Genomic DNA, 27,008 nt, shown 5'->3' on the forward strand with positions numbered 1-27,008 from the left:
CTATTATTTCCTGCATCACCTGCCTTCGTTCGACTGCACTCCATTACTTTTGTTTTGGACTTATTTATTTTCATCTTGTACTCCTTACCCAATACTTCGTCCATACCATTCAGCAGCTTCTCGAGATCTTCCGCAGTCTCAGATAAAATAACAATATCATCGGCAAATCTCAAGGTTTTGATATCCTCTCCTTGGATTGTGATTCCTTTTCCAAATTCCTCTTTGATTTTCTTTACTGCCTGTTCTACGTAAACATTGAAAAGGAGGGGGGGCTACAAACTGCAACCTTGCCTCACTCCTTTCTGGATTGCTGCTTCTTTTTCAAAGCCTTCGATTCTTATAACTGCAGACTGATTTTATACAGATTGTAGATAATTGTTCGTTCTCGGTATCTGATCCCAATCACCTTCAGAATCGTAAATAGCTTGGTCCAATCAACATTATCGAATGCCTTTTCTAGATCTACGAATGCCATGTACGTGGGCTTGTCCTTCTTGATTCGATCCTCTAAGATCAGACGTAAAGTCATGATTGCTTCACGTGTTCCTACATTTCTTTTGAAGCTAAATTGATCTTCTCCCAGCTCAGCTTCAACTTGTTTTTCTATTCTTCTGTAAATAATACGTGTAAAAATTTTGCAGGCATGTGATACTGAACTAATGGTGCGGTAGTTTTCACGCCTGTCAGCACCGGCTTTCTTGGGAATAAGTATAACAACATTCTGCCGAAAATCGGATGGGACTTCTCTTGTCTCATACATCTTACACACTGAATGGAATAACATTGCCATGCTGGATTCTCCTAAGGCAGTCAGTAATTCAGAGGGAATGTCATCAATTCCAGGTGCCTTATTCCTATTTAGGTCACTCACAGCTCTGTCAAACTCTGACCTCAAAATTGGGTCTCCCATTTCATCAGCATCAACTGCCTCTTCTTGTTCCAGAACCAAATTATCTACATCTTGACCTTGATACAACTGTTGGATATGTTCTTGCCATCTTTCTGCTTTTTCTTCTTTCCCTAGAAGTGGCTTTCCATCTGAGCTCTTAATATTCATACATCTAGATTTCCTTTCTCCAAAGGTTTCCTTGATTTTCATGTATGCAGCATCTACCTTTCCCAGGACCATACAACCTTCGACATCCTTGCACTTCTCCTTCACCCATTCTTCCTTGGCTACCTTGCACTTTCTATCCACTTGATTCTTTAATCGCCTGTATTCTTTTCTGCCCTCTTCATTTCTAGCATTTTTGTATTTTCGTCGTTCATCAATCAGGTCTAGTATCTCCTGAGTTATCCACTGATTCTTAGTTGATCTTTTCTTCCTTCCTAACATCTCTTCAGCAGCCCTGACTGACTTCATTTTTCATGATTATCCACTCTTCCTCTATTGTGTTTCCTTCACCGTTTTCATTTAGCCCTTCTGCAACATGTTCCTTGAAACAATCCCTCACAATCTTTTCTTTCAACTTGTCTAGATCCCATCTTTTTGTATTCTTTCCTTTCTTCAATTTCTTCAACTTCAGATGGCATTTCATGACCAACAAGTTGTGGTCAGAGTCCACGTCTGTTCCTGGGAAAGTTTTGCAATCCAACACCTGGTTTCTGAATCTCTGCCTAATCATATTTGTTACCTTCCAGTGTCTCCAGGTCTCGTCCACGTATACAGCCGTCGTTTGTGGTGTTTGAACCAAGTATTGGCAAGGACTAAATTATGATCAGTGCAGAATTCAACCAGCCGACTTCCTCTTTCGTTCCTTTGTCCCAATCCAAATTCTCCTACTGTATTACCTTCTCTTCCTTGGCCTACCACTGCATTCCAGTCTACCATCACAATTAGATTCTCGTCACCTTTTACATATTGTATTAAATCTGCTATCTCTTCATATATTCTTTCGATTTCTTCGTCATCCGCTGAACTAGTGGGTATATAGAGCTGCACTATTGTGGGGGGCATTGGCTTGGTGTCTATCTTGACGACAATAATTCTTTCACTATGCTGGTCGTAGTAGCTTACCCGCTGCCCTATTTTGTTATTCATTATTAAACCAACTCCTGCATTTCCTCTGTTTGATTTCGTGTTGATAATTCGGTAGTCGCCTGACCAAAATTCTTGTTCTTCCTGCCAACGTACTTAACTTATACCAACTATATCTAACTTTAGCCTCTCCATCTCCATTTTCATATTCTCTAACCTACCACAACGATTCAAACTTCTAACGTTCCACGCTCCGACTCGCAGAATGTCAGTATCCATCTTCCTGATGATCGCCCCACTCTCGTGTAGTCCCCACCCGGAGATCCGAACGGGGGACTAGTTTACCTCCGGAATATTTTACCCGGGAGGAAGCCATCATCAGTACATAATTCATACATGTCCTCGGGAGTTAGTTACGGCTGTAGTTTCCCGTTGCTTTCAGCCGTGTAGCAGTATCAACACAGCTAAGCCATGTTGAGAATTATTACAAGGCCATTTCAGTCAATCATCCAGACTGCTGCCCTTGCAGCTACCGGAAGGCTGCTACCCTCCTTTCGATGAACCATCCCTTAGTATGGTCTCTCAACAGATACCCAACCGATATGGTTGCACCTGCGGCTCGGCTATCTGCATCATTGGGACATGCAAGCCTCCCCACCGCAGCAAGGTCACATGGTTCGCATAGGAGGAAAAATGTGGAACGCTTCACGATTTTGCGTGTCATCCTTGCGCAAGGGCCATGCTAATCTTCTCTGTGTCGTTCCAATTTTAGTATATGTAGCGCCGAAGCGAGTACTAGTGTTATGTACACTATATATTTGGTTAAGAAAATTCGGGCCGTTGTATAATGAGTTTAAATCATTATTTTTATTGGTGGGACTTAGACAAGCCAAAAAAACCATAACAATAATATGATTATTATTTTAAATGTCGACTCTAATAAAGAAGAAACACAAATACCTGAAAAGAACTCGGCAGGCTTTTGAACAATAATGGAAAACACGGAACAATAAAATAAAATGGCAAGGTAGGCCTATCAGAAAAACATTTTCAGTTTAATTTATATCGAATATAAAATGGCAAGGTAGGCCTATCAGAAAAACATTTTCAGTTTAATTTATATCGAATAAAACTAGCACATGGGTACGTGAAAATAAATATGCTAAGCTTGAACACGGATATCTGGAAAGTAATTGCAAGCTAAAAGAACAGTTTTCCTTTTAACACAAAGTACAAAGTGGACTGGTATGTGATGAGAAATGACGGAATTATAGGGTAACAAATACAGTATGGTATTATTAACTGTAGAAGCCTGTGTGGCTCAGGTGGCAGCGCGCCGCCCTCCTACCGCTGAGTTCCGTGGTTCAAATCCCGGTCACTCAGATTTGTGCTGCACAAAGCGGAGGCGGGACAGGTGTTTCTTCGGGTACTCCGGTTTTCCCTTCCGTCTTTCATTCCAGAAACACTCTCCAATATAATTTCATTTCATCTGTCAGTCATTAATCATTACACCAGAGGAGTGCGACAGGCTTCGGCAGCCGGCAGAGTTCCTATCCTCGCCGCTAGATTGGGCTTCATTCATTCCATTCCTGACCCGGTCAAATGACTGGAAACAGGCTGTGGATTTCATAACTGTGCACTCTAGACGATCAATGTTGGAAGAGAGTACCCCTGTATGTATTAGACGATGAATACGCAATGAAGTGGCACCTCAGGGGTGAAAGAGGCGAAGAGAAATGTAGAGGTGAATGTAAGATTTACAGGAGGCAACACGTCACTCTTCTCTCTATGGCAACCGGTCCCTGAATCGGGCGGGGATTGCAAGAATTAGGGGCGTGGGGAGGATATATAATAATTTTATTAATTTACTGTGAATGTGGGAGCGTGATCATTTAACGTCTGCCAATCATACGCTATAATCAGATCCTAGTGTTCTGGAATGGGGATAAATTGCGTAGAAGAGCGTGTTGCAGTTGAGAATACGCCAAATCCTTGGATCATCTCATTCACTACCTTCAGCTAACCTTTGATTCTTTGGAAGATAACTACTGACCACTATCTCACATGTACATTAATAAATTTAAGAATAATAACTCATTGGCGTGTTCTTACCTTATCACATCCGGAAAACTCCACATTTGTTATACGCTTCCGTGATGCTTACACTAATCATATTTTAACACACACACATATGAGCAGGTAAAGGCAATTCTTTTACTCTTAATGTGATTTATTTCTGCGTTCACAAACGAATACATTAATCACGGTATCTGAAGTTTACACGATGAGAATAATTCCTGTATGGACAGATGATTAGAGAAGTAGTGGAATAAAATCATAAAGTGTACAATAGGGTCTAATAAGGGAAGTCGTTTGGACATCACTAAGTAGTTTCGTCAGCACGAAAAATAACGGGATGAAAAACACAAAACATACAGGAACTCAAACAAGAAATGTAATGAAGTAGTCTACGAACGAAAAAATACATACGATTTGGTATCAGTTAAAATGGAAATGACCGGGCGGGCTGGGCGTGCGGTTAGGGGAGCGCAGCTGTGAGCTCGCATCCGGGAGATAGTGGGTTCGAACCCCACTGTCAGCAGCCCTGAAGATGGTTTCCCGTGGTTTCCCATTTTCACATCAGGCAAATGCTGGGGTTGTACCTTAATTAAGGCCAAGGCCGCTTCCTTCCCATTCCTAGACCTTTCCTGTCCCATCGTCGCCATAACACCTATCTGTATCGGTGCGACGTAAAGCAAATATCAAAAAAAAAAAAAAATGGAAATGACTGTGACGGTTCTAAAGAACAATAGCAAGTCCCAATATAATCTAGAGCGCATGCTTCAGCATGTGATCGCTTACATTATAAAAAATCATTAACCAGAACCAAATCGTGGATTTCTGGTCTGTCGATAAATGTAGGGCAAAGGGCGGGCTAGTGGTTGGGAACACGTCGAAGACAGCGGTCGGCCGACCCCAGAGGGGAAATCGGAGCCATTACCCCAGCCTAAGTCGTCCATGTTCCCGCCATGACACCTTCTACGCAAGTGTTGTCTACAACTGGTTCCTATTGGCTTCTCTGCACCTCTCACTTCCTTGGTACTTTATTATTCAAAGTTATACGTATCATTTACTGTTAAGTAAAATCTGTCAACTCTACCGAGAATTGAACATCAAGTGTTCTACACTCAGCCTTGGCAGGTCAACTGAGTAGAGAGGGGTTCGATTCCTACTTCAGTCATCCTCGAAGTGGTTTTCCGTGGCTTCCCACTTCTCCTCCAGGTACCTAACTTAAGGATACGGCCGCTTCCTTACCTCTTCCTTGCCTATTCCTTCCGATCTTAACATCCCCCCACAAGGCCTCTCTTCAGTATAGCAGGTGAGGCTTCCTGCGGGAGTACTGGTCCTCCTCCCCAGTTTTATACCCGACCGAAAGTCTCACGCTCCAGGACTCTGCCCTTGAAGCAGTAGAGGTCGGCTCCCTCGCTGAGTCAGAGGGAAAACCAACCCTGGAGGGTAAACAGATTACGAAAGGAAGAAAGATTAATTGTACGAGTGCAGTCCGACTCGTTGGCTGAATGGTCAGCGTACTGGCCTTCGGTTCTGAGGGTCCCGGGTTCGATTCCCGGCCGGGTCGGGGATTTTAACCTTCATTGGTTAATTCCAATGGCACGGGGGCTGGGTGTATGTGTTGTCTTCATCATCATTTCATCCTCATCACGACGCGCAGGTCGCCTCCTGGCGTCAAATAGAAAGACCTGCACCTGGCGAGCCGAACCCGTCCTGGGATATCCCGGCACTAAAAGCCATACGCCATTTCATTTCATTTGTACGAGTGCATAGTGGGATGGGGTTTGGACTATTACGACTGAAACATATTATTATTATTATTATTATTATTATTATTATTATTATTATTATTATTATTATTATTATTATTATTATTATTATTATTATTATTATTATTATTATTCCAAGGAGGGTGGACGACGACTTCCCTGTATGGGAACTGCGTACTATTATGGAAGAGGGTAGATTTGTGTGTGGTATGTGAGTTGTAGGATTGACGATGACAGCACACAAAAATCAGTCCTCAAGCCAAGGTAATTCACAGTTTGCGATTAAAATCCCTCTACCCAGATGGGATCCGAACCGGGGGCTCGAGGCCCAAAAGTTCAATACACTGAACTTTCAACCATGGAGTTGGACATTACTAGATGGTGGTGAGGCTGCATTAACATCATCAATGCGCACGACGATAATAATAATAATAATAATAATAATAATAATAATAATAATAATAATAATAATAATAATAATAATAATAATAATAATAATAATAATAATAATAAGTGAATGCCTCTGAACGAGAGGAATGTCGGGACTAAAGGAGCCGAGAAATTTGAGAGAAAGCTCCTCCGCTAGATAATGGGTCGAAATCGTGCATGAAGGGTAGAATTATACCAGGAAAGCGAAAGATTGATGAGTCAATGAAGAAGAGAAAGCTCACATTTTATGAACATCTGTTTAGAATGGACGAAAAGAGGCTGACAAAACAGATTTTTAAAACACTTGGTAGTAGACCTAAAGTTTCCAACAAAAGGTTCAGGGAGGTAAGAAAGAATCTTGAGCAGTCTGGATTAAATCGGGAAGACATCCTAAACCGAACAAACCGAGCTCGATAGCTGCAGTCGCTTAAGTGCCGCCAGTATCCAGTAAGTGGGAGATAGCGGGTTCGAACCCCACTGTCGGCAGCCCTGAAGATGGTTTGCCGTGGTTTCCTATTTTTACACCAGGCAAATGCTGGGGCTGTACCTTAACTAAGGCCACGGCCGCTTCCTTCCCATTCCTACGCCTTTCCTATCCCATCGTCGCCATAGGACCTAACTGTGTCGGTGCGACGTAAAGCAAATAGCAAAAAAAAAACCGAACAAAGTACAGATGAGTGATCGACAGCTTCAGAGGCTTTCATGACGAACAGAAACTGAATAGGGGATGGGCAGAGCAAAGAAGACAATCTGCCAGGAAAAGAATGCAAAGAAGGCTTCCAGTAATGTGTGATTGTTGCCTTAACGTGGTCTCAAATGCCCGTAAAGGAATATAATAATAATAATAATAATAATAATAATAATAATAGTTTAGTGTCCCATTAAATAAATTTGCATTTTTCGAAGATGTGAAGGTGAGAGATATTTGTCCCACAGAAGTTCTCTCGTAAATCTTCCGGCACGAGGGTGACGTATTGGAACATCTTCAAATACTTCCGGATTGAGCTGGAATAGAACCCACCAATTTGAACACTGAGCCACTCGGGCTTATGCTTATTCTTATGCAAATACAGTCGCTCAAAATAAGAGTGACTGCATGGTATAGTGTAAGTTCCTCGCAAGTACATTTTTCTCAGAAACAATTGAACCTATGGATATTACCTGATACGTCGACTGGAGCAGCACGATTTATTCCGGGTCATTTCCGACTAAAGACTAGTGTTACGAAAATGTTGCAAACTTTGGGCTGGGAAGACTTGAGAGTACGAAGACGAGCTGCTCGACTAAGAAGTGCGGTATGTTCCGAGCTGTCAGTGGAGAGATGGCGTTGAATGACATTAGCAGACGAAAAAGCCTGAGAGGAATTGTTAAAGGTTGAAGAGATCATAATAAGATAAAACTGGAATTCAAGAGTACAAAGCGGGGTAAATTTTCATTTATAGGAAGGGAAATTATGGATTGGAAACGTTCGATAAATTGTAAACTTCTATGAAATAATTTAAGAAAATACTAGGTAAACAACTGATAGAGAATCTGCCACCTGGGCGACAGCCCTAAATGCAGGTCAATGATTGATTGATTCATTGATGTGGGTATCCACAAGGTTTGTATCCACATGGAAGCTCAATCATATTGTGATAATGACCGAGCTCGATAGCTGAAGTCGCTGAAGTGCGGTCAGTACCCATTATTCGGGAGATAATGAGTTCGAACCACACTGTCGGCAGCTCTGAGGATGATTTACGTGGTTTCCCATTTTCACACCAGGAAAATGCTGGGGCTGTACCTTAATTAAGGCCACAGCCACTTCCTTCCCACTCTTAGGCCTTTCCTCTCCCATCGTCGCCATAAGACCTATCTGTGTCGGTGTGACGTAAACTTGTAAAATAAATATATTTTGATAATAATTAAGTCCGATAAAATATAAAATTGTTACAATCGGTAGATGGTGGGTACGAACCCCACTGTAGATGGTTTTCCGTGGTTTCCCATTTTCACACCAGGAAAATGTTGGGGCCGTAATTTAATAAGTCTTGTAATTTAATAAGGCCACGGCCGCTTCCTTCCCACTCCTTCCCCTTTCCTGTCCCATCGTCACCATAAGACCTTCTGTGTCGGTGCGACTTACAGCAAGCTGTATGTAACATAAAAGTGAGGAACACACTATACCATGCACACTTTCTTTTTCTGAGCCACTATACATGTTATGAAATAACTCGCTACAGTACAGTAGGAGAAAGGACAGTTCGTTCTTCTCCACATTATGGCTCAGATATGTCTTGGAAAGATCAGATCAAAATTTCTAGGATTGCGACCAATGCTCCCATCAAGTCCTCCCTAAACCATCTGTATTGGAGGTCACATTTATCGGGAGGGAACTCACTTTCTCACCTTGACAGGAGATGCCAAGGAGGTCAAGTCACGTGACTTGCTGCAAGCAGGCTAGCTGGAGATGCGACCTACAAAACAAACCTCTCGTCTTCACTCAGCAATGCGTGTGAGTGCCGCGTGCTTCCTGCTCTTTGTAGTGTGTTGCAGCGTCGCTGGATCACTCTTAATACTTCTGACGCAACTACGTCATGACAAGGTGCGTACAGCAGCAGCTACCGCCGTTCCAGCAGCTCGGCACATCACTAAGTCCCTTGCTGAACTCAGGAATGAGGGTCCCGTGCCGGAACTCAGTGATCACGTGCTCTTCTTCAATCATGTACCGAAAGCGGGAGGAGAAATGCTTGTTCTACTTCTGCAGTGGCTGCAAGGACTCAACGGCTTCCGCCATGTGCGTCTGAGGGGCGGAGCTCACCGCCGGCTTAGCCGGGCCGATCAGGTACGTACAACACAATGTAAGTTTAGAAACAACGTGCGCATTGGAATTGACGATAGCAACTATGAAATCTTGGGTTCATCTCTCTGCCCTAGTCTCTAGGCCCCAATTATCATCATCATCGTATTATTATTATTATTATTATTATTATTATTATTATTATTATTATTATTATTATTATTATTATTATTATTACACCCAGCTTTTTCCCAGTTACCTAAGTTCAGTACTACATAAGGATTAAGCCCAGTTTTACGGTTGGATGTATTTGCTATTGCTAAACCTAAGTAGAGGGACGTATTCATTACTGCATGTTTCTGTAAGTTTTAGTATGATGTGTTGTATGCAGATGAAAATTTGTGTCAGGACGATCGCAAATACCCAGTCCCGAGCTAGAGGAATTAACCAGACAAGTGTAAAATTTCCATCCCGGCCGTAAATCGAACCTGGGTTCCTCTGAACCGATGGCCACTAAGCTGAGCATTCAGCCCCATAGCTAGATGATGACGATGATTATTGTGGTTAAACGTCGCACTAACACATCGAAGGTTTTCGGCAACGCAAAGATAGGAAAGATGAAGAAAGTGGCCGTGGCCTTAATTAAGGTACAGCCCGAGCATTGGCCTGGTTCCAAAATGGGGAACCACGGAAACCCACCTTCAGGACTGACGACAGCGGGGTTCGAACCCACTATCTCCCGAATGCAAGCTCACAGCTGCGCGCCCCTAACCAGACGACCAGCTCGCTCGGTGGTTGAGCCTACTCTGAGACACCCTACAAGTGTTTTCTCACCTTAACCAAAGGGAAATGCCTTTCCAATCGTAGTTCTCATAATTATACATTCACGCACCAATAGATAACACAACCACTCAGACGAACGTCACATCTACAAAGTTAATGAAGATCATAGTTATTTTGCAAGCAGCTGTAATGAAGCAACATCAGTTACTACTAAATTTTGTTTGAAAAATTAAGAAGTGAGTTTTCTTCCCACAAACATAACCTATTGTTTTATATTAGTTCTTTTATGTGCTGCTAAATCTACCGACACGAGGCGGCATATATGAACACTTCAAATTCCACCGGACTAGGCGGGATCGAATCCGCGTATTTGGACTCAGAAAGACAACCTGCCTAAAATATTTTATTTTGGAAGAACATTAAGCTTGTTCCTCATTTTAGTATCGTAAACATTAATGGCATATGGCTCATCAGCCACCGTTTCTCATGCATTATTCAGATTCTTCATAATTTTTTATTCGTAAGTTTATTGGGTGATTAGCTGCTACCCCGGGAGGCCCGAGTTCGATTCCCGGCTCTAGCACGAAATTTGAAAAGTGATACGACGGCTGCAACGGGGTCCACTAAGCCTCGGGAAGTCAACCGAGATGAGTGGGGTTCGATTCCCTCCTCAGCCATCCTCGAAGTGGTTTTCCGTGGTTTCCCACTTCTCCTCCAGGCAAATGCCGGGATGGAACCTAACTTAAAGCCACAGCGGCTTCCTTCCCTCTTCCTTGTCTATCTCTTCCACACTACCCATCCCCACCAAGGCCCCTGTTCAGCATAGCATGTGAGGCCAGCTGGGCGAGGTAATGGTCCTCATTCCCAGTTGTATCCCCTCGACCCAAAGTCTCATGCTCCATGACACTGCCCTTGAGGCGGTAGAGGTTGGATCCCTCGCTGAGTCCGAGGGGAAAACCAACCCTGGAGGGTAAGTGGATTAAGAAAAAAAAGATTATATGAAATACTTTGATATTTCTTGTTGTTTTCCTTTTTACAATATTAATACATTTGTGCATTATTGTTTACATTTTATACAATATTTATCACATTTTAACTGTCAGTCTGACAATGAATCGCTTGAATTTAACTCATTATTACACTTATTTGGGTGGTATTTTTCATGGAAGCATCGGAAAAACCATTTCGTGACAACGAGCACATTTAATACATGCAGGTGCAGAGCAAGAACAACACTTTGACCTCATCACTACACGCGAAAAACGCATGTTGTTCACAAATAAAAAAGGATCAACATCAGATTCGAACTCGGAAACGTCAATTCCAAATGCCACTAACCCACGGATATAAGTCGGAAATATCTGCGGGAATAACACAACAAAAGTTTGAGGATGGATTTTAAACGTTAAATTATGAACAAAACAAGCCCATTAGAAAAAAATGCTCCAACAGGGCTACAATATTTTTATGAAGGACAAATTCTCAAAATTTGAACACTTTTCTAGAAAACCTTATGGCAACCTCCCCTTGTAAGTAGGGATTCAATCCCGTAACCCTTAAGACAGGAGGCAAGCAACCAGTCAACTCTGCTACTCGGTCGCCTTTTACATCAGTGAGTTCTAATGGATTAAGAAATCCGATGGCCCTATATTTCAGTCAAGAACACAAGAGTGCCACTCATGTTTTACGCTGTCCAACCTACTGTCCTCCAGATCCTCTTTTCCTAGCAGAACGCTGTCAGTACCTAAAACAAATCTTTCCATTATTCTGTACTTTGTTGCAGTTGATCTTGAATAAAAGAGATGCGGATATCGTTGACTTACGGATAAACATGATGTGTTCTGTACTATCCCCGATTGAAATCTTCCCAGTTCTTATTTTCGCTGCTGGAAAAATTAACTAGGAGTCTCTTATAAGGAAATAGACCGAATAAAACTTTTCAGTCTTTCGGCAATCGAACCTCTGTCCTTCGTCTTAGGAGGCTATCATATCAACACATTCACTATCGCAGCTCAATGTCTATACACCGCAAAAAGGTTTTGGAATATCAAGGATGAAATGCAATAATGAAGTTGCAGAATTTTGTTCATTGTATCACAGACACACAATCTGAATATGTAAAATTTTACAAACTCAGATGTTTTTCTTAAAATAGCTAACACAAATAAAAGTAATAATGAAAGGGTTACCCATTTTTATTTTAGTTTTGGTGAATGTTGTCCCTTCCTCACTCTGCCTTAGTACAGTGTATGCCCTCCTCTGGCATTGTTCAGATGTCTAACACGCTGTGGCATCATGCCGAGGCAGAAAGTCCATCTGGACAGGTCTTGGAGTGTCTGTGGAGGTTGAAGACGATCGAAAACAGTCGTTTTCAACCTGTCCCCTGCATGCTCAATGCAGCTCACGTCCACTGAATATGCTGGTCAATTCCCGCCTCGCTCATGCATTTCGATTTGGGCAGCATGGTCGCCGACCAAAGTGAATTCAACACCATAATCATCAGGGTTATAGAAATGGTCGAGGAATTCCATCTGTATACCGTTGGGCAGTTAACGTCGCTCGGATTGGTATCCAGCCCAAAACATTTCACCAACACTTCCAAACGCATGCATTTCTTGAACATCCTGGTACTTTCCACCGCGTCCTTTAAGTCTCCACACCCTTTGTCGTGATGTCAGTGATATCAGTGTTTAATCTGCAAACATGACATTACGCCATTCATCCAAACCCCAGTTACCATCTCGGATGGTCAACGTTTTCCTCTGAACATAATGACGATTATCTAGTGGAACACGTCGAATCGGTCGAAATGACCTTAACTGAGCACTACGCAGCCGGCTGCGTACAGTTTGTGCAGATACACTGACCCCGGTTGCCCTCTAGAAGTCATCTCGTAATTGTTGAGCAGTCAGTTGATCTCCTCTGCGTTGTTGTCTTGATCTGGCATTGTCGCACTCGGTCGACCCTCCCTTGGTTTGTCGGTCATATCATTAGTCTCACGGTACCTTTTCCACGTTTCTGACACTGCACTTTGGGTAACCTCTAAGAAGCTACTGATTGTGTATGTCCACCCGAATCAATACCACAATTCTGGCTCGGTCAAACTGGGAAATACGCATTGCACATGAAACATAAACACTAGCTGAAGCTCGTTCGTACTGCACTGCATACTCTACCACCAGTCTGCATTTGGCACCGAGCAGTGGCGTGCACTAAACCTCATCTACCCCAGCGCTGCTGGAGTAAAAAACTTTGTATTAATATTTTCTAATTATTTCTTAGAACGCTATTTATAATGTTTAAAAAATTGCGAACATCTAAGCCAATCCAAGTACAGCTGTCTCGACAATCCGCTCGCACTACCGCAGTTCAGCTTCTCTAGCGAGCTGGGTTTCCTTGCCTGCGCGATACAGAGCTACCCCCAGCGAAATGTAAAGTCGCTTGGGTGACGCATACACTAGTAGCTTCCTCGAGGCGAAGCCGTGGCCCCTCCCCCGACAGCAATTTACGGCGACAGGCCAGCTAGCTTAGGTAAGGGGTGTTAGTTTTAATACTTGACACTCGAAGTCTTCAGAGCCACACACTAGCCGGGCTGAGTGGCTCAGACGGTTAAGGCGCTGGCTTTCTGACCCCAACTTGGCAGGTTCGATCCTGGCTCAGTCCGGTGGTATTTGAAGATGCTCAAATACGTCAACCTCGGGTCAGTAGATTTACTGACACGTAAAAGAACTCCTGCGGGACTAAATTTCGGCACCTCGGCGTCTCCGAAAACCGTAAAAGAGTAGTTAGTGGGACGTAAAACAAATAACATTATTATTATTAGAGCCACACACTAGAGACTGCAAGGAAAATATCAACATCTTAACAAGATAGTCACTTGCACATCGTCTTGCTAATAAAAATAAAGCCAGTATATGAAATCAATTGTAATATAGAAGAATATATTTTAGTCTTGGGTTTTGGCAGGCATACATTTTTCGAGCAATTCATTGATGGCACGTGTCGAGTATGTGTTCCGACAACCGCAGAAAAATATTTAGGTTGCCCAGCATTAACACAGAGTTAAGCACGAATGGTTGTCTGTGATGGTGGTATATAGTGAATGTTTATAGTGTTCCTCTTGGATTATATGTGAAGGTTTCGCGAGTTCTGTGGCATTCGTCATGAATATAACGTGTGTTATACGTCGTGAAAAATACTTTCCCTCGTTTGTCGTTGATGCACCTACTCTCAGTGAAAATGAAATGAAATGAAAATCCACAGCCTATTTCCAGTCATTTGACCGGATCAGGAATGGAATGAATGAAGCCCCCATCTAGCGGCGAGGATAGGAATTGTGCCGGCTGCCGAAGCATGTCGCACTCCTCTGGGGCAATGATTAATGGATGAGAGATGAAATGGTATTGGAGAGTGTTGCTGGAATGAAATATGACAGGGAAATCCGGAGTACGCGGAGAAAAACCTGTCCAGCACAAATCTCACATGGAGTGACCGAGATTTGAGCCATGGAACCCAGAGAGGCCGGCGCGCTGCCGCCTGAGCCACGGAGATTCTCATGCACGTACACTAAGTATGCGAGTGAAACTATAAAACTTCAACGACGGTAAAATACCAGTTAAATTTTGCTGATTAGTTTAGATTAGGCTTTTTAAGTAAAAAACAAATAGTCCCAGTGAATTTTTGTGAAAACCATGACTGTACTATTACGAAGCGTCACCAGATGAAACTGTAAGTACATTGTATAAAATCTGCTATAGATTAAGTTATGATGGTGTCGTCACTGCCGTGGATATCAATTTGGAAGTATGTGCGAGCGTGTGGTTGAAAATATTCTTGAAATATCTTTCTCAGGTAGACCTTTCCACGAAAAATGCAGCCTTATAAAATGGTAATGTTGACTTTAGAGAGTGTAGTGGGGCTACGATTGTCCATATTTAAAAATCTTTTTTGCAGCTGGGGTAATGAATATGTTCACTGCACGCCACTGGTACCGAGCAGCTACAGGCCTAGCTTGAAACACAGCTCTGCATTCGAGAGGTGGTGGGCTGTTCCCAGCGTAGGCTGTCTTATGGTTTTCCTATTTTCCTCGCTAAGGCGAATGCTTGGACAGTTAACTTTATAGGCCACCACCACTCTCCTCTCACCCTTCTCCGCGTCTCAAATAACCGCAACAAATCTTCTAGCCTTAGAGAGGGCGTCACCTTATAGGAAGCCCGCCATACCCCATCAGCGTACGGAATGAAAGCTTTTAGTAGGTATGTTGCATTTGGTCGATGGAAACGTAGGGGATGCGACTGGTATGAGGAAGGCAATAACTTAGCTATAGAGGCAAATGTATAGCGAGAAGTAAATGACCCTGAGCTTGCCCGGGGCTGTTTGAGGGCGACGATTCCCGTTATCAGCCAGTTGTGCACGCCTGCGATAAAGGACAGCGCCTGGGAGAGTACCAGCCGCGGAATTTGACTGGGGTGTACCATCTCCCGATCGCAAGCTTTCAGAAACGCAACACGTACCACGTAGCGAGTTCGCCCTTTGAATGATGATGATGATGATAATAATAATAATAATAATAATAATAATAATAATAATAATAATAATAATAATAATAATAATAATGTTATTGCTTTACCTCCCTCTATCCACTTTGACGGTTTTCGGAGACGCAGAGTGTGCCATTTCACTGTTCTATAGTTGCTGTATTAGGAACAAAAATGGCGCTCCGGCTATTAACGGATCAGAATAAAAGCAATTAACAGCGGTACGAACTGAAGAGACAATAAATTCAACCGGCAATCGCAGAAAGAACCACTTTTAGAAGGCGGTGCGAAAGAATGACGAGAGCGGATTATTTAAATCGATTATTGAAAAAAAAGTCTTCCTTTAGAAAACTTCTCAATTGAGCACTGCACCGAAGAAAGACGGAATCGCGTAAAGAAACCCAATACTAATTTATGAATAAAAACTGAGTAGTGAAAACATTAAATTCTTTCAATGTCTACTTAGAATAAGTACTAGATATAAGCTTATAATGACTAATTTGATTGCGATTATGATGATGACATGTACTGAATTCTTGATAAGCTACGATAATCTGAATTTTACGGTAAATTTCGGTATCATACATATACGGTAACCGACTAATAGCGTGTTGAAGACGTTCATCTACGTAGGTTGGGATTCACCGTAAACCATAGGTGTTCTTTCTCACGCGGAACTCACAACCCAGGAATATTTGGCAGATGAAATTATTATTAAGAGCTAGTCTGGAAACTCGTGTATCCCACCTGGACGCGGGTTGGTGCAAGAGGTACCGGAATTTTGTCCCGCAGGAGTTCTTTTACGTGCCAGTAAATCTACCAACACGAGACTGGCGTATTTGAGCACCTTCGAAATACCACCGGACTGAGTCAGGATTGAACCTGCCAATAATGATAATAATAATAATAATAATAATAATAATAATAATAATAATAATAATAATAATGAAAAAACCTACAACCTGTTTTCCAGTCACTGACCGGGTCAGGAATGAAATGAATGAATCATATATAGGCTATTAGTACGATGGGGTCGCCACTCCCAAAGTGATTTTACTACTAATAATAATAATAATTCAAAATTTTCCATCGAGGTATTCAGGGAAATACAGTATCTGTAATCGCATACATTGTGTCGTCACAACTGGTGTGTGGAATATACCACTTAAAGCTATAATCATAACACTTTTAGAATGGAGACGCCTCTTCCTAGGTACACGAGGTTCAATCGAATACCTGTGAGACGGGGCAAGGCTTTGAGTAGCATGCAAACCGGTTGCATATAACTGTTACTAATGATTCACCGAGATTGGCACGCGGGAATTCCCACCTTTGAAGCATGTACTATATTTCATGCTCAAACTGACATGTTTAGCGTCATAGATGTCATACTTTACGAGCGTGATAAATCCCCGACTAAGTGTTAGCCTGCCTAGTAACTTACACCAGGTAACGCACACTAGAACGTTTAAGAACGTTGTTTAAGGGCAAATTCCGGCACTCGGGTGTACAAAATACCCGTATTAAATCAAGTGACGGTAATTATTAGGGGCATATTATTATTATTATTATTATTATTATTATTATTATTATTATTATTATTATTATTATTATTATTATTATTATTATTAAATACACAGGTAATCGAACTGAGCAGCAATCACTTGGTAGGCCAAGGCCCGTCAGGGCTGTAGTGCCATTGGGTTTGTTTGGTTTTGATTATTATTATTAAAGTCATGAGTCCATAAACTGGATTAATGCAATTCTCCATGTTAACCTATTCTGTGTAAACTTGTTCATCTGTTCGTAACTGTTTCAGTCTACATCTGTAATCTGTTTGTTATATTCCTATCCTAGTATTCCCCTATCGTTCTTACCCTCTACACTTCCCTCAAAAGTTAACTGAACGAGTCCTGGGTGTCTCTCCTTCTGGCGAAATTTCGTCAAATCATTATCTCCTCTTCAAGTTGATTCAATATCTCTCAGATCCGATCTACTGTACCCGCTCAAAGCCTGAGTCCCAACCAGCATTTATCTCAGGGAGTGTTACGGTCCGAATCCATCGCAACTAATACTCAATAAAAAAATATTTTAAGATATAAGATCTCAAACTAAATGTAAGGGCGCCATCCAATCAGTACAACAGGGTTGAACGGGACACTCTAATCTTTAACTTTAAGGCTCATCATAAAACACACAAATTATATATATTCAGATCAAAGGGAAATTATGACGGCTCCGTCCTAGGAATGGGGACGGATATTTAAACGGTCACCAAGGGTTTACTATTCTACAAGAACAAGAACCTGGAACTGTTTCCTTGCAAATGCTAAAGGAGCATTTATTTAAGTAAACAAATGAAATTTTACACACAATCAAAATCTGTTGACCCTTGATTTGCCGGTAATTTGGCAAATTATTCCTGAAATGATTACATAATATTTGTCACTTTTGACCACCCTTCCATTTTGGTGGTAGAACCGTTGATATCTGAAGGTATCAGATTTACCTTCGTTAACACCATGACCATATTTGATCATGGACCAAATACCTGTTGGCTAAGTAGGCGCGATCACATGGACCATGTTATCGCCTCCACTTTGATTGAGATGAGACCAACCCGGGAAACTACAAACTCTCCCCGGGTTCCTAACCAAGATATGCTAATCGTTAGTTGAAGGAATACGACAAAGGGACTCTAACCTAATGGTCCAGATGTAGGGATTTGCCTTCATTTTACACATATTAACTTAACTTATTATTTACAACCAATTGACATTATTACATTAATTCGCCAGCTGACTTCCCTAGTATCATCCATCATCAGCATCCGAAATAATAAGAAAAATAAATAAAATAAAAAATATTTTATTAAATATTATTTTTATTATTATTATTATTATTATTATTATTATTATTATTATTATTATTATTATTATTATTATTATCGTTATGTTTTGTGGAGATCATGATTATCGTAACCCATAATCATCCTCGGACTAATATTTCAACTTTTCGCGATTTTTTTTATTTTCATCTGAAATAAATAAAAGTAGCTTATTTGATTATTCTTCTTCTCCTTCTTCAAATATTCTCATTATTATTATTATTATTATTATTATTATTAGTTAACAATCTCAAATTTTTTCATTTCAACTCCCAACATCATTATTATGTCCAAAATAAAAAAAGTAAATTCTTCTTCTTCAAAAAAAGTAGTTTTTCTTTATATTTATTATTATTATTAATTTAAAAAAAATTAATTTCGCCTGTTACACGGTAGTCCACTCTCAATATGTTTAACGCATAACCCCTTTTACAATTCCGATTTATTTTGGCACTAATCAATCCAGATATGATTTACTTGGAATATTTTTATTATTATTATTACTTCTTTCGAGAATCTTTATTTTTATTCCCCATCTTTATAATTTGGTCACATACGTTCTCTCCCAAACAGAAATCACCAAGATCCGAATTCACATCGGTCGGGACATACTAGTGTTCGAATCCGCCACCTTATTTTCGTACTGCCGTTAATTCATGGAGACCATATACTCCTAAGACAATTCTCAAATCCCATAACACCTCGCAGTTGGGCAAATACCTCCAATCTCTGCAAGTGTTAAATTATTCCTTCCTTTTCCATTTTGAAGTCCATTTATCCATTGGAACTCTTCAAAACATTTTCACTAATTAACCCTCGGTGTGTGGACTCTATTCTGCCACTCAATACACCGGTATATAAATACAACCTCTATGTGGGCCTTAAGATCCATCTATTTCTTCATCAACATCAGTACAATTCACTTTCATTTCGGGCCGGATTTCTGTCCCACAAAACTCCAAATCTCAACTTTTGGCTCAAATCCCTCTGGACCTCAAACATAGCGTGACCATATTATAAAAGTGCCTATCTCGTTTCTACCAAAATTATTTATGATTATTATGGAGTCCAAAAACGTTAAATCAACAATTAGTGTTAAAACCGGATTCACTGCACAAATTATACTTATTCACGGCACATGTGATCTCCACATTAAAATTACTTTAATTTGCAATCATTCTATCCAACTAGGCCCGTGCCTTTATTCTCAAAGATTATTATTAAACACGCCTTTACACATTACCAAATTTTAATGTATTACTTCGACACTTGTACATATTATTATTATTTTGTCCACTGGCGAACTTCGCGATATTTACAAACAAATCAATGGACTTCATTCCGTCCCACAACAATTTAAATCACTTGGCAATCCTACCTCTGGATTATCTTAACAACATGCCTTAATATCTATAAAAATTCCGATAACGGAAAAACACTTTGGAAGCACTCCTAAATGAATATTTACATTATCTTTACGTGAAACGTGCTCCATATCATAGCAAACAACTCAAGCACTTGAATGAACAACTCAACCCTACTATACTCTATTTAATAATCAAAATTATGATGAGTGCTTGATCTAATCTACATATTAATTTGTCCCTTTGTCTATCTATCTTTGAACTTATACGAGCCGTAACGGCTCGTTTCACAATCAAGTTACCATGATAAAATATGATTTCCTCCCCCTAACGATAGCACTCTATAAATATATTAAAAGGTACTCAACTCTGCCATTGTAGTCTGCTAAAACCGGACGAGAAGCCATAGCCCCTCCGGTTTTTAGCAATGCATTCCACTGGTATTCATGCCAGCTTGAAGAATTAATCCTTGACCCTTTTCAACTTTACACATTTTGAATAAAAACAAATAAATTAACTGTTGCACTTTGGAATAATTTCCACCCTAAATTCTATTCACAAATTTTACACTCTCGGCCTTGTATCTAGCCCACTTAATGTAGATTTACATTCTTCATTCCTTTCCCGGACACTAGGAACATGGGATACCTCGGGTTTCCCTTTACAACGGCCCGTGCGCGCACTTGAATTTCCCGTCTCACGTTCGTGTAGCTGACCAGGTATCAGTTTAGAATCGACTGTTTACTAGGTGACATAAACACTCGTGACCGTTCTCATGTAACGCACTTCCTAATCTGTTGGTAGAATCTCACACTCTGTAAGTTAGGCTTTACTGAGTCCTGTCTATCTGAAACACTTCATATTAGTAGACTGCTCAGGACTGTAATATGAGCTACATCACGTCATGAATCCCTGTACTATGTAACAATATAATACTTCGAATCCTACTCCACGAGTAAGTACACACTCGCACCCCTGGCGTAGTCACGGCTCGAACGCTTTGTCAAAAGTAGTTACGCACCACTGGCGTAGTGACCGCCCGAACACTTTATCAGAAGTACTTTTTGAGTCCTTGTCTACGACCTCATATTTATACTTGTATCCCCTCTCTTCCGAGTTCAACGGAGGTCATCTTGGGATGCACAGTCCCGATATCTTCATACGACAGTTTGCGGTTTGGCCCGTGGCTTTAATATATGATCCAATGATGTAATTATGTTCTCAAATCCTCTATACCAATTCTCAACTATTATCGTTCGCTGGTAATGGATATATTCGCGAATTTAGCTGCCGTATCCCGGCTCGGGGTTTCGCGCTCTATTGTGGCGTCCTTTGCCTTCAGCCAATCAACGAATAGCGTCCATGAATTCTCAGAATTTCACCATGCAATCTCCCGCAATTATTAACTTTATATGAGTTTTATGGTATAGTAAGGCTCCTAAATTCCACTTTATTCTGAATCGATATTTCACTTCTTTCTATCAGTTTAATCCACGGAGTTAGCCTCGCTAGTGCTTCTTACAATACGAAGTTGTCGCCTTGCTTTGGTCAAGTGAATTTTTCCATTGGTCCACCTTAACCACGTGACCGGGAAGGCTCATATTTTTTTCTTCCAGTGCCAACCCCGTGTTCCACTCCCGCTAGTTACATGGAGATACCTCGCCATCATTTCTCAGAAATTTGCACCCGGCTCCCTGCGCTGTTGCTACTACCAAGACTGCCCGGGGCTATGAAAACTTTGGCAACAAGTTACCCTCTCTCTTTCCTTCGTTGTCCCAAGTTCTGAGAAACCTAATTCTGTCCCTCATTGTGTTTGTTAATCTCACTGGAGACAACATTCTGTGGTATGGTGAAACCTGCCATCTCGGCCTGGCCTGTTCTTACTGTATGTACAGTAAGATACTATTTATTCTGAACATGAAATATATATTCCTCAATAATTCATCATAATTACAATTGCATGACGCTTTTCACACCCCCACCAGGGTGCACTACTCATCTCAGCTTCAACGTTAGTCTGTAACACCACATTTCAAAGTCTCCTATTTGCTTTCTGCACCTGTTAATGACTCTGTTTCACTTTCATACAATCCTATGCTCCACACAATTGTCTTTAATAACATACTACATTTCAAATACGCGCGGGGTAAACATATTTCTTTCGTTAAGAATGGCCTTCCTTGCTAAGGCTATCCTACGTTTCGTGTCCTCCTTACTTCTGTCACCATTGGTTACTCGAGTACTCAGGTATCAACATTCGCTTCCCTTGAGACTTCATTGCTGCATTTCATTACATCCATTGTTGATCTATTTATTGTTGAACGTGTACTCCTTCTCCGAGGCCATTCAGCAATTTCACAGATTTTCTTGCAGACTCAGATAAAATAACAATATCATATGAAAATATATAATGTTAATTTCGTCTCCATATACACTTCTTGACAAAAAAGGAAAAGAAAAGAAAAAAGCTGAACGGACTCCTGTTACTGAAAAGGGTTTAGAACACTTGCAGGAGCCCTTAGCTGTAACAGTAGGCCTACTTGGTGAGTCAGAAGTAAGATGGTGGCATATGCACTGAGTGACTCTAGCACGTCTAGAAAAACAGCTATGTGATAATATATCAGCTGAGAACTCTGACCAGAAAGGTTCTATCATCTAAGGTTCAATATTGTAGTGAAATAATAATCATAATAATAATAATAATAATAATAATAATAATAATAATAATAATAATAATCCCACTGTCGGCAGCCCTGAATATGGTTTTCCGTGGTTTCCCATTTACACACCAGGCAAATGCTGGAGCTGAACCTCAATTAAGGACACAGCCAATTCCTTCCCACTCCTAGGCCTTTCCTATCCCATTGTCGCCATAAGACCTATCTGTGTCGGTGCGACGTAATACAGCCAAGTGTAAAAGAAATCTGGTTTTCTGAATCCACCACAAAACACTGGGAAAATTGTCCCTAATAACGCATCCAAATATTTAAATAAAAATTAAATTTGCTTCACTGTACAAGTCCATATCCATACCGTACTGCGTTTGTGTGGATAGTTGTGCGAATTATATCATGTGCGGAGATGTTTGCAAGGTGAATCTCCTCGATTTCTCCTGCAAAAAGTTCCTGTTCCGTCTACCAGTCAAGCAGTGTAGTCAGTTAGTCGTGTAATTACGTAGTGTATTGTGATAAGCAGTTCATGCAGTATACTTTTAATTTAAGAGGTTTTAAATAAATACCGGTGCGATAGTAGTAATATTATTCAGCGTCGAAAAAGAAAACTTGTCCATCAGATAAGTTCAACAAAACGTAATGAAACCGATTTCAGAGAGGTTACTTAAAGCTCCCTTAACCTCAGTGCTATTCGGCCATAGTCCACTACGGCAGTTAGACAACACGTCAGATGTAATCGACTATGGTCGCGTACATGCATTGTTACCTGAAGACATCGTTGGACATGGAGTATGGAATGGAGCTACTGTTGTGGTGTCCAGTTCTCACCGGCAGAGCTGGCTACGTGACCAGCTGACACTCCACGTCACCGTTCGAGACCCAATATAAGCGAGTGGGTCAGTAGACACCCCCACCCCACCCCTACCTCAGACCAACCAAACCGCACAAACAGTCGGGTCAGAGGCTGAACTATCCTCGAAAACAGCCCCTAACCCAAGTACACTCAAGTACTCAGACTAGGAACAGGCGTAAAAAATCTGCCCCTCAGTCACAACGGCGCCTAACACATAACACACGCACAGAGACTCGAACCCGCACACTATCACAACCCTCTCTAGTCACACAGTGCTACGATTGCCACAACTTATATCATTCTGCAGCTAGCTGCACAGAATCTACCCGCTGAAACAAGATGTGGTGGTCCCCACCATCACTCTGTCTTTAAGGTACCAAGGGACCAGCCGAAGTGTACCAATTGCCAAGGCAAACACGCCGCGTCGTTCCCTGGCTGCCCTTATCTCAAAGAGGCAATTAAAAGGCACTACAAACACCAGCGCCACCTCACCCACACGAACACACCCCCCTCCCTCCCTCCTAAACCTCAACATCCTACCCCCCTCGAACCCACGACCACCAATACCTCCCCCACCCAACCTAACTCAAAACCCTAACAACCTCCTCCAGCTATTACTACTACTCTTCACTACCCAGAACTGGCCACCATATACTAAACAAAGTACAATCCAGTCCCCCCCCCCACCACCCTCCCTCCCGCTAAGTCGCCTTGCAATTCCTCTTGCTAACTACACCCAAGACTTCTTCTCCTTTAAGCAAACAACATCTCTGCTTTCTTCTCCCATAAAGTACTGGAAAAAATAGCTGAGAATTAAGCAACATCGGGCGTGGTTAATCATTGGACGGGTGACCACCGTCCGCACGTCTGCTTCGCCTTCTCCGCGCCGCTATCAAATGCTCACAAGCACTCACAGCGCACATGACAGCACATGCGCCCGGTCACATTCTGGCTAATGAATGAACACAAGATCCCACCTATCCCAATTCACCAGTTACACTAATGTAATGAGATCAACATTGAATGACATGGCACTCGAGACCAATAAGGTCAACGGGACAAAAGTTCGCGCATAGACCCGTTAGGTCTATGCATTGAACATGGGGATGGCATGGCAGAACGCGGTCGGTAGATGCAGAGTGGGTCTCGGCCCATAAGTGGCCACGGCTGGTCGGTGGTCCAACAGCTCTGAATTCGGGAGACGGGACAGGGCTGGACCTCACGGCTGGTCCCAACCATCGGCCGACGACCTTAGATGTTAGGCCCCTTTAAACAACAAGCATCACAAGCAAGGTCCCAACCGTCTGCGGCCTGAGAACGGTTTTCCTATTCTCCTGCACTAAGGCGAATGCCCGGACAGTTCCTAGTATAGGCCACGGCCGCCAACCCTCTCACCTTCTCCGGGAACATCTGGACCAAAGGCCAGCACGCTAACCATTTTCACGCTTGAATAGAGGCTTTTAGGGTGAATGTAGTGGCATTCTGATTAGTCTGCAGGGACATAATGAAAAATGAGTTGGCAACACCGATCGTGCCTCACTCCTTTCTGCACAGTTGATTCTTTTTATATCCCTTGATTCTGTTCATCGCAGTTTGATTTTTGTACAGATTATATATGGGTCAACCCTTGCTTCACCATAATCGATCCCTATAACTGTCAGAATCTTAAGGAGTATGAACCAATCCGTGTTAAAATAAGTAATTTCCAGATCTACAGAAATGTCGTACACGTTGTATTCTCCCTTCGCTATGCAGCCTTCTAACAAGGGTAACCCGCGTGCGTTGGAGTTTGTAGGAACATCCGTAAAGTAATTTCTTTAGGAGCTCTCTCTATCTCAAGTTATTGACATGAAAATGTTGAATTCCTCCCAGTCGTTAGGCAACCTCAAAGTGACTTTTGGTAAAATGTAAGACAGAAATCACGTTTAAATGTTAACTCAGTTCAATTCCTATCGGAACATGCACCTTATATGAATAATACATAAATAAATAAATAAATAAATAAATAAATAAATAAATAAATAAATAAATAAATAAATAATGAATAATAATCATCATACATTACCTGTAAAGTGGTAATTTAATGTGCTGAGGGCACTTCATGATAATGAAGCTGTAGAAAAAATATTCGATGCACAGTTTATTACCGCACCAGGAATACACCGCAAACGCATTTTCATCGCAGTTATCTACACTGTAGCTTCCTGAAACATGACAATTACTGAAATGTCTAAAACATTTTATTGTACAACACGAGAAGCAGTATGAAAAGCATCTGCTGCTTCATAGGCATAGCGAAGCATTGGTTGATATTTGGATGAAGACAGCTGTTTACAACTAAGTAATAAATAATTTTCATTGTGACAATTCTATCATTATTATTATTATTATTATTATTATTATTATTGTCCGCAGTAGTATTATACAGGGATTCGGCCGCCACCACCACCACCACAGCCAGAGGCCTCCCAGAGGCCTCCTCCACCACCACCACAGCCAGAGGCCTCCCAGAGGTCTCCTCCACCACCCGCGGGAAATTTGAATTTGTAAACAAAGCAACGTGCTTTTTGACAGCTATCATCGACAACAACGCATCGCTAACCTCACTGCTGCCATCTTGACGGGCCTAAACCTCAGTATTACCAACTTAACCTAACTAGCACGAGGTAAACAAATCCACGTGTTTTTTGAGAGCCACGTGCTTTTTGACAGACAACAACGCATCGCTAACCTCAGTACTGATATCTTGACAGGCCTAAACCTCAGTAGTACCAACTTAAACTCACTAGCGCGAGATTTGAATTTGTAAACAAATACACGTGGATTTTGACAGCTGTCATCCGCCATCTTTAAACTACAGAGCACCGTGCTGCCCTCTTTATCGCAGTAGTTGCAAATTCGTCACCTGTCATCCGCAGTGCTGCCATCTTAACGGGCTTAAACCTCAGTGCTACCAACTTAACCCCACTTGCACGAGATAAACAAATCCACGTGCTTTTTTGACAGCTGTCATCCACCATCTTTAATCTATAGAGCACAGTGCTGCCCTCTTTAGCTACTTACCTTTGAAATGTGGTGGCGGATAATTTGAAAAATGCTTTTTTTACAGCAGCCATCTTTAATCCAGGGAGCACCGTGCTGCCCTCTTTAGCTAGATACCTTTGAATTCTACGTGACAGCAGCCATCTTTAATCAAGTTCGTCACCTGTCATCAGCACTGCTGCCATCTTAACGGGCTTAAACCTCAGTGCTACCAACTTAACCTCACTAGCGCGAGATTTGAATCGGTAAACAAATCCACGTGCTTTTTTGACAGCTGTCATCCGCCATCTTTAATCCATAGAGCACAGTGCTGCCCTCTTTAGCTACTTACCTTTGAAATGTGGTGGCGGATAATTTGAAAAATACTTTTTGACAGCAGCCATCTTTAATCCAGAGAGCACCGTGCTGCCCTCCTTAGCTAGATACCTTTGAATTCTACGTGACAGCAGCCATCTTTAATCAAGAGAGCACCGTGCTGCCCTCTTTGTGGCGGTGGCAAATTCCACGTGCTCTTGTTTGGAAACAAACTCACGTGCTTTTTCCTGACAGCTGTCATCCGCCATCTTGCATCACAAACCTCAGTGCTGCACTCTTTAGCTAGACACCTTCGAAATGTGGTGGCGGCAATTTGAAACATTCTATGTGCTCTTGTTTGTAAACAAAGCGACGTGCTTTTTTGACAGCTGTCATCCACCATCTTTAATCAATAGAGCACTGTGCTGCTATCATGCGGGCAATTTCGTCAGTTGTCATCCGCCATCTTTAATCCACAGAGCACCGTGCTGCCCTCTTTATGACATGTAGTAGCGGGCAATTAGAAAAGTTCTGTTAGCTGTCATCCG

The 27,008-nt window shown here is 41.7% G+C and overlaps 1 protein-coding gene and 1 non-coding gene across 2 annotated transcripts in view; one reads left to right on the top strand and one right to left on the bottom strand.

Annotated features, from left to right (window-relative positions):
• Positions 1-2,667: 2,667 nt before the first annotated feature.
• Positions 2,668-2,774, bottom strand: LOC136865046 (U6 spliceosomal RNA). The gene has a single exon (XR_010859435.2). It is a non-coding gene; the product is annotated as a U6 spliceosomal RNA (small nuclear RNA).
• Positions 2,775-8,737: 5,963 nt separating this feature from the next.
• LOC136863751 (heparan sulfate 2-O-sulfotransferase pipe) overlaps positions 8,738-27,008 on the top strand; it is a 187,622-nt gene continuing 169,351 nt past the window's right edge. Inside the window, exon 1 of the mRNA XM_067140104.2 lies at positions 8,738-9,073. Within this exon, the coding sequence (XP_066996205.2) occupies positions 8,738-9,073 (336 nt within the window). The remainder of the gene's footprint in view (positions 9,074-27,008) is intronic.

This window comes from Anabrus simplex, chromosome 2, assembly GCF_040414725.1.
Source record: "Anabrus simplex isolate iqAnaSimp1 chromosome 2, ASM4041472v1, whole genome shotgun sequence".
NCBI classification, from domain to species: Eukaryota; Metazoa; Arthropoda; class Insecta; order Orthoptera; family Tettigoniidae; genus Anabrus; species Anabrus simplex.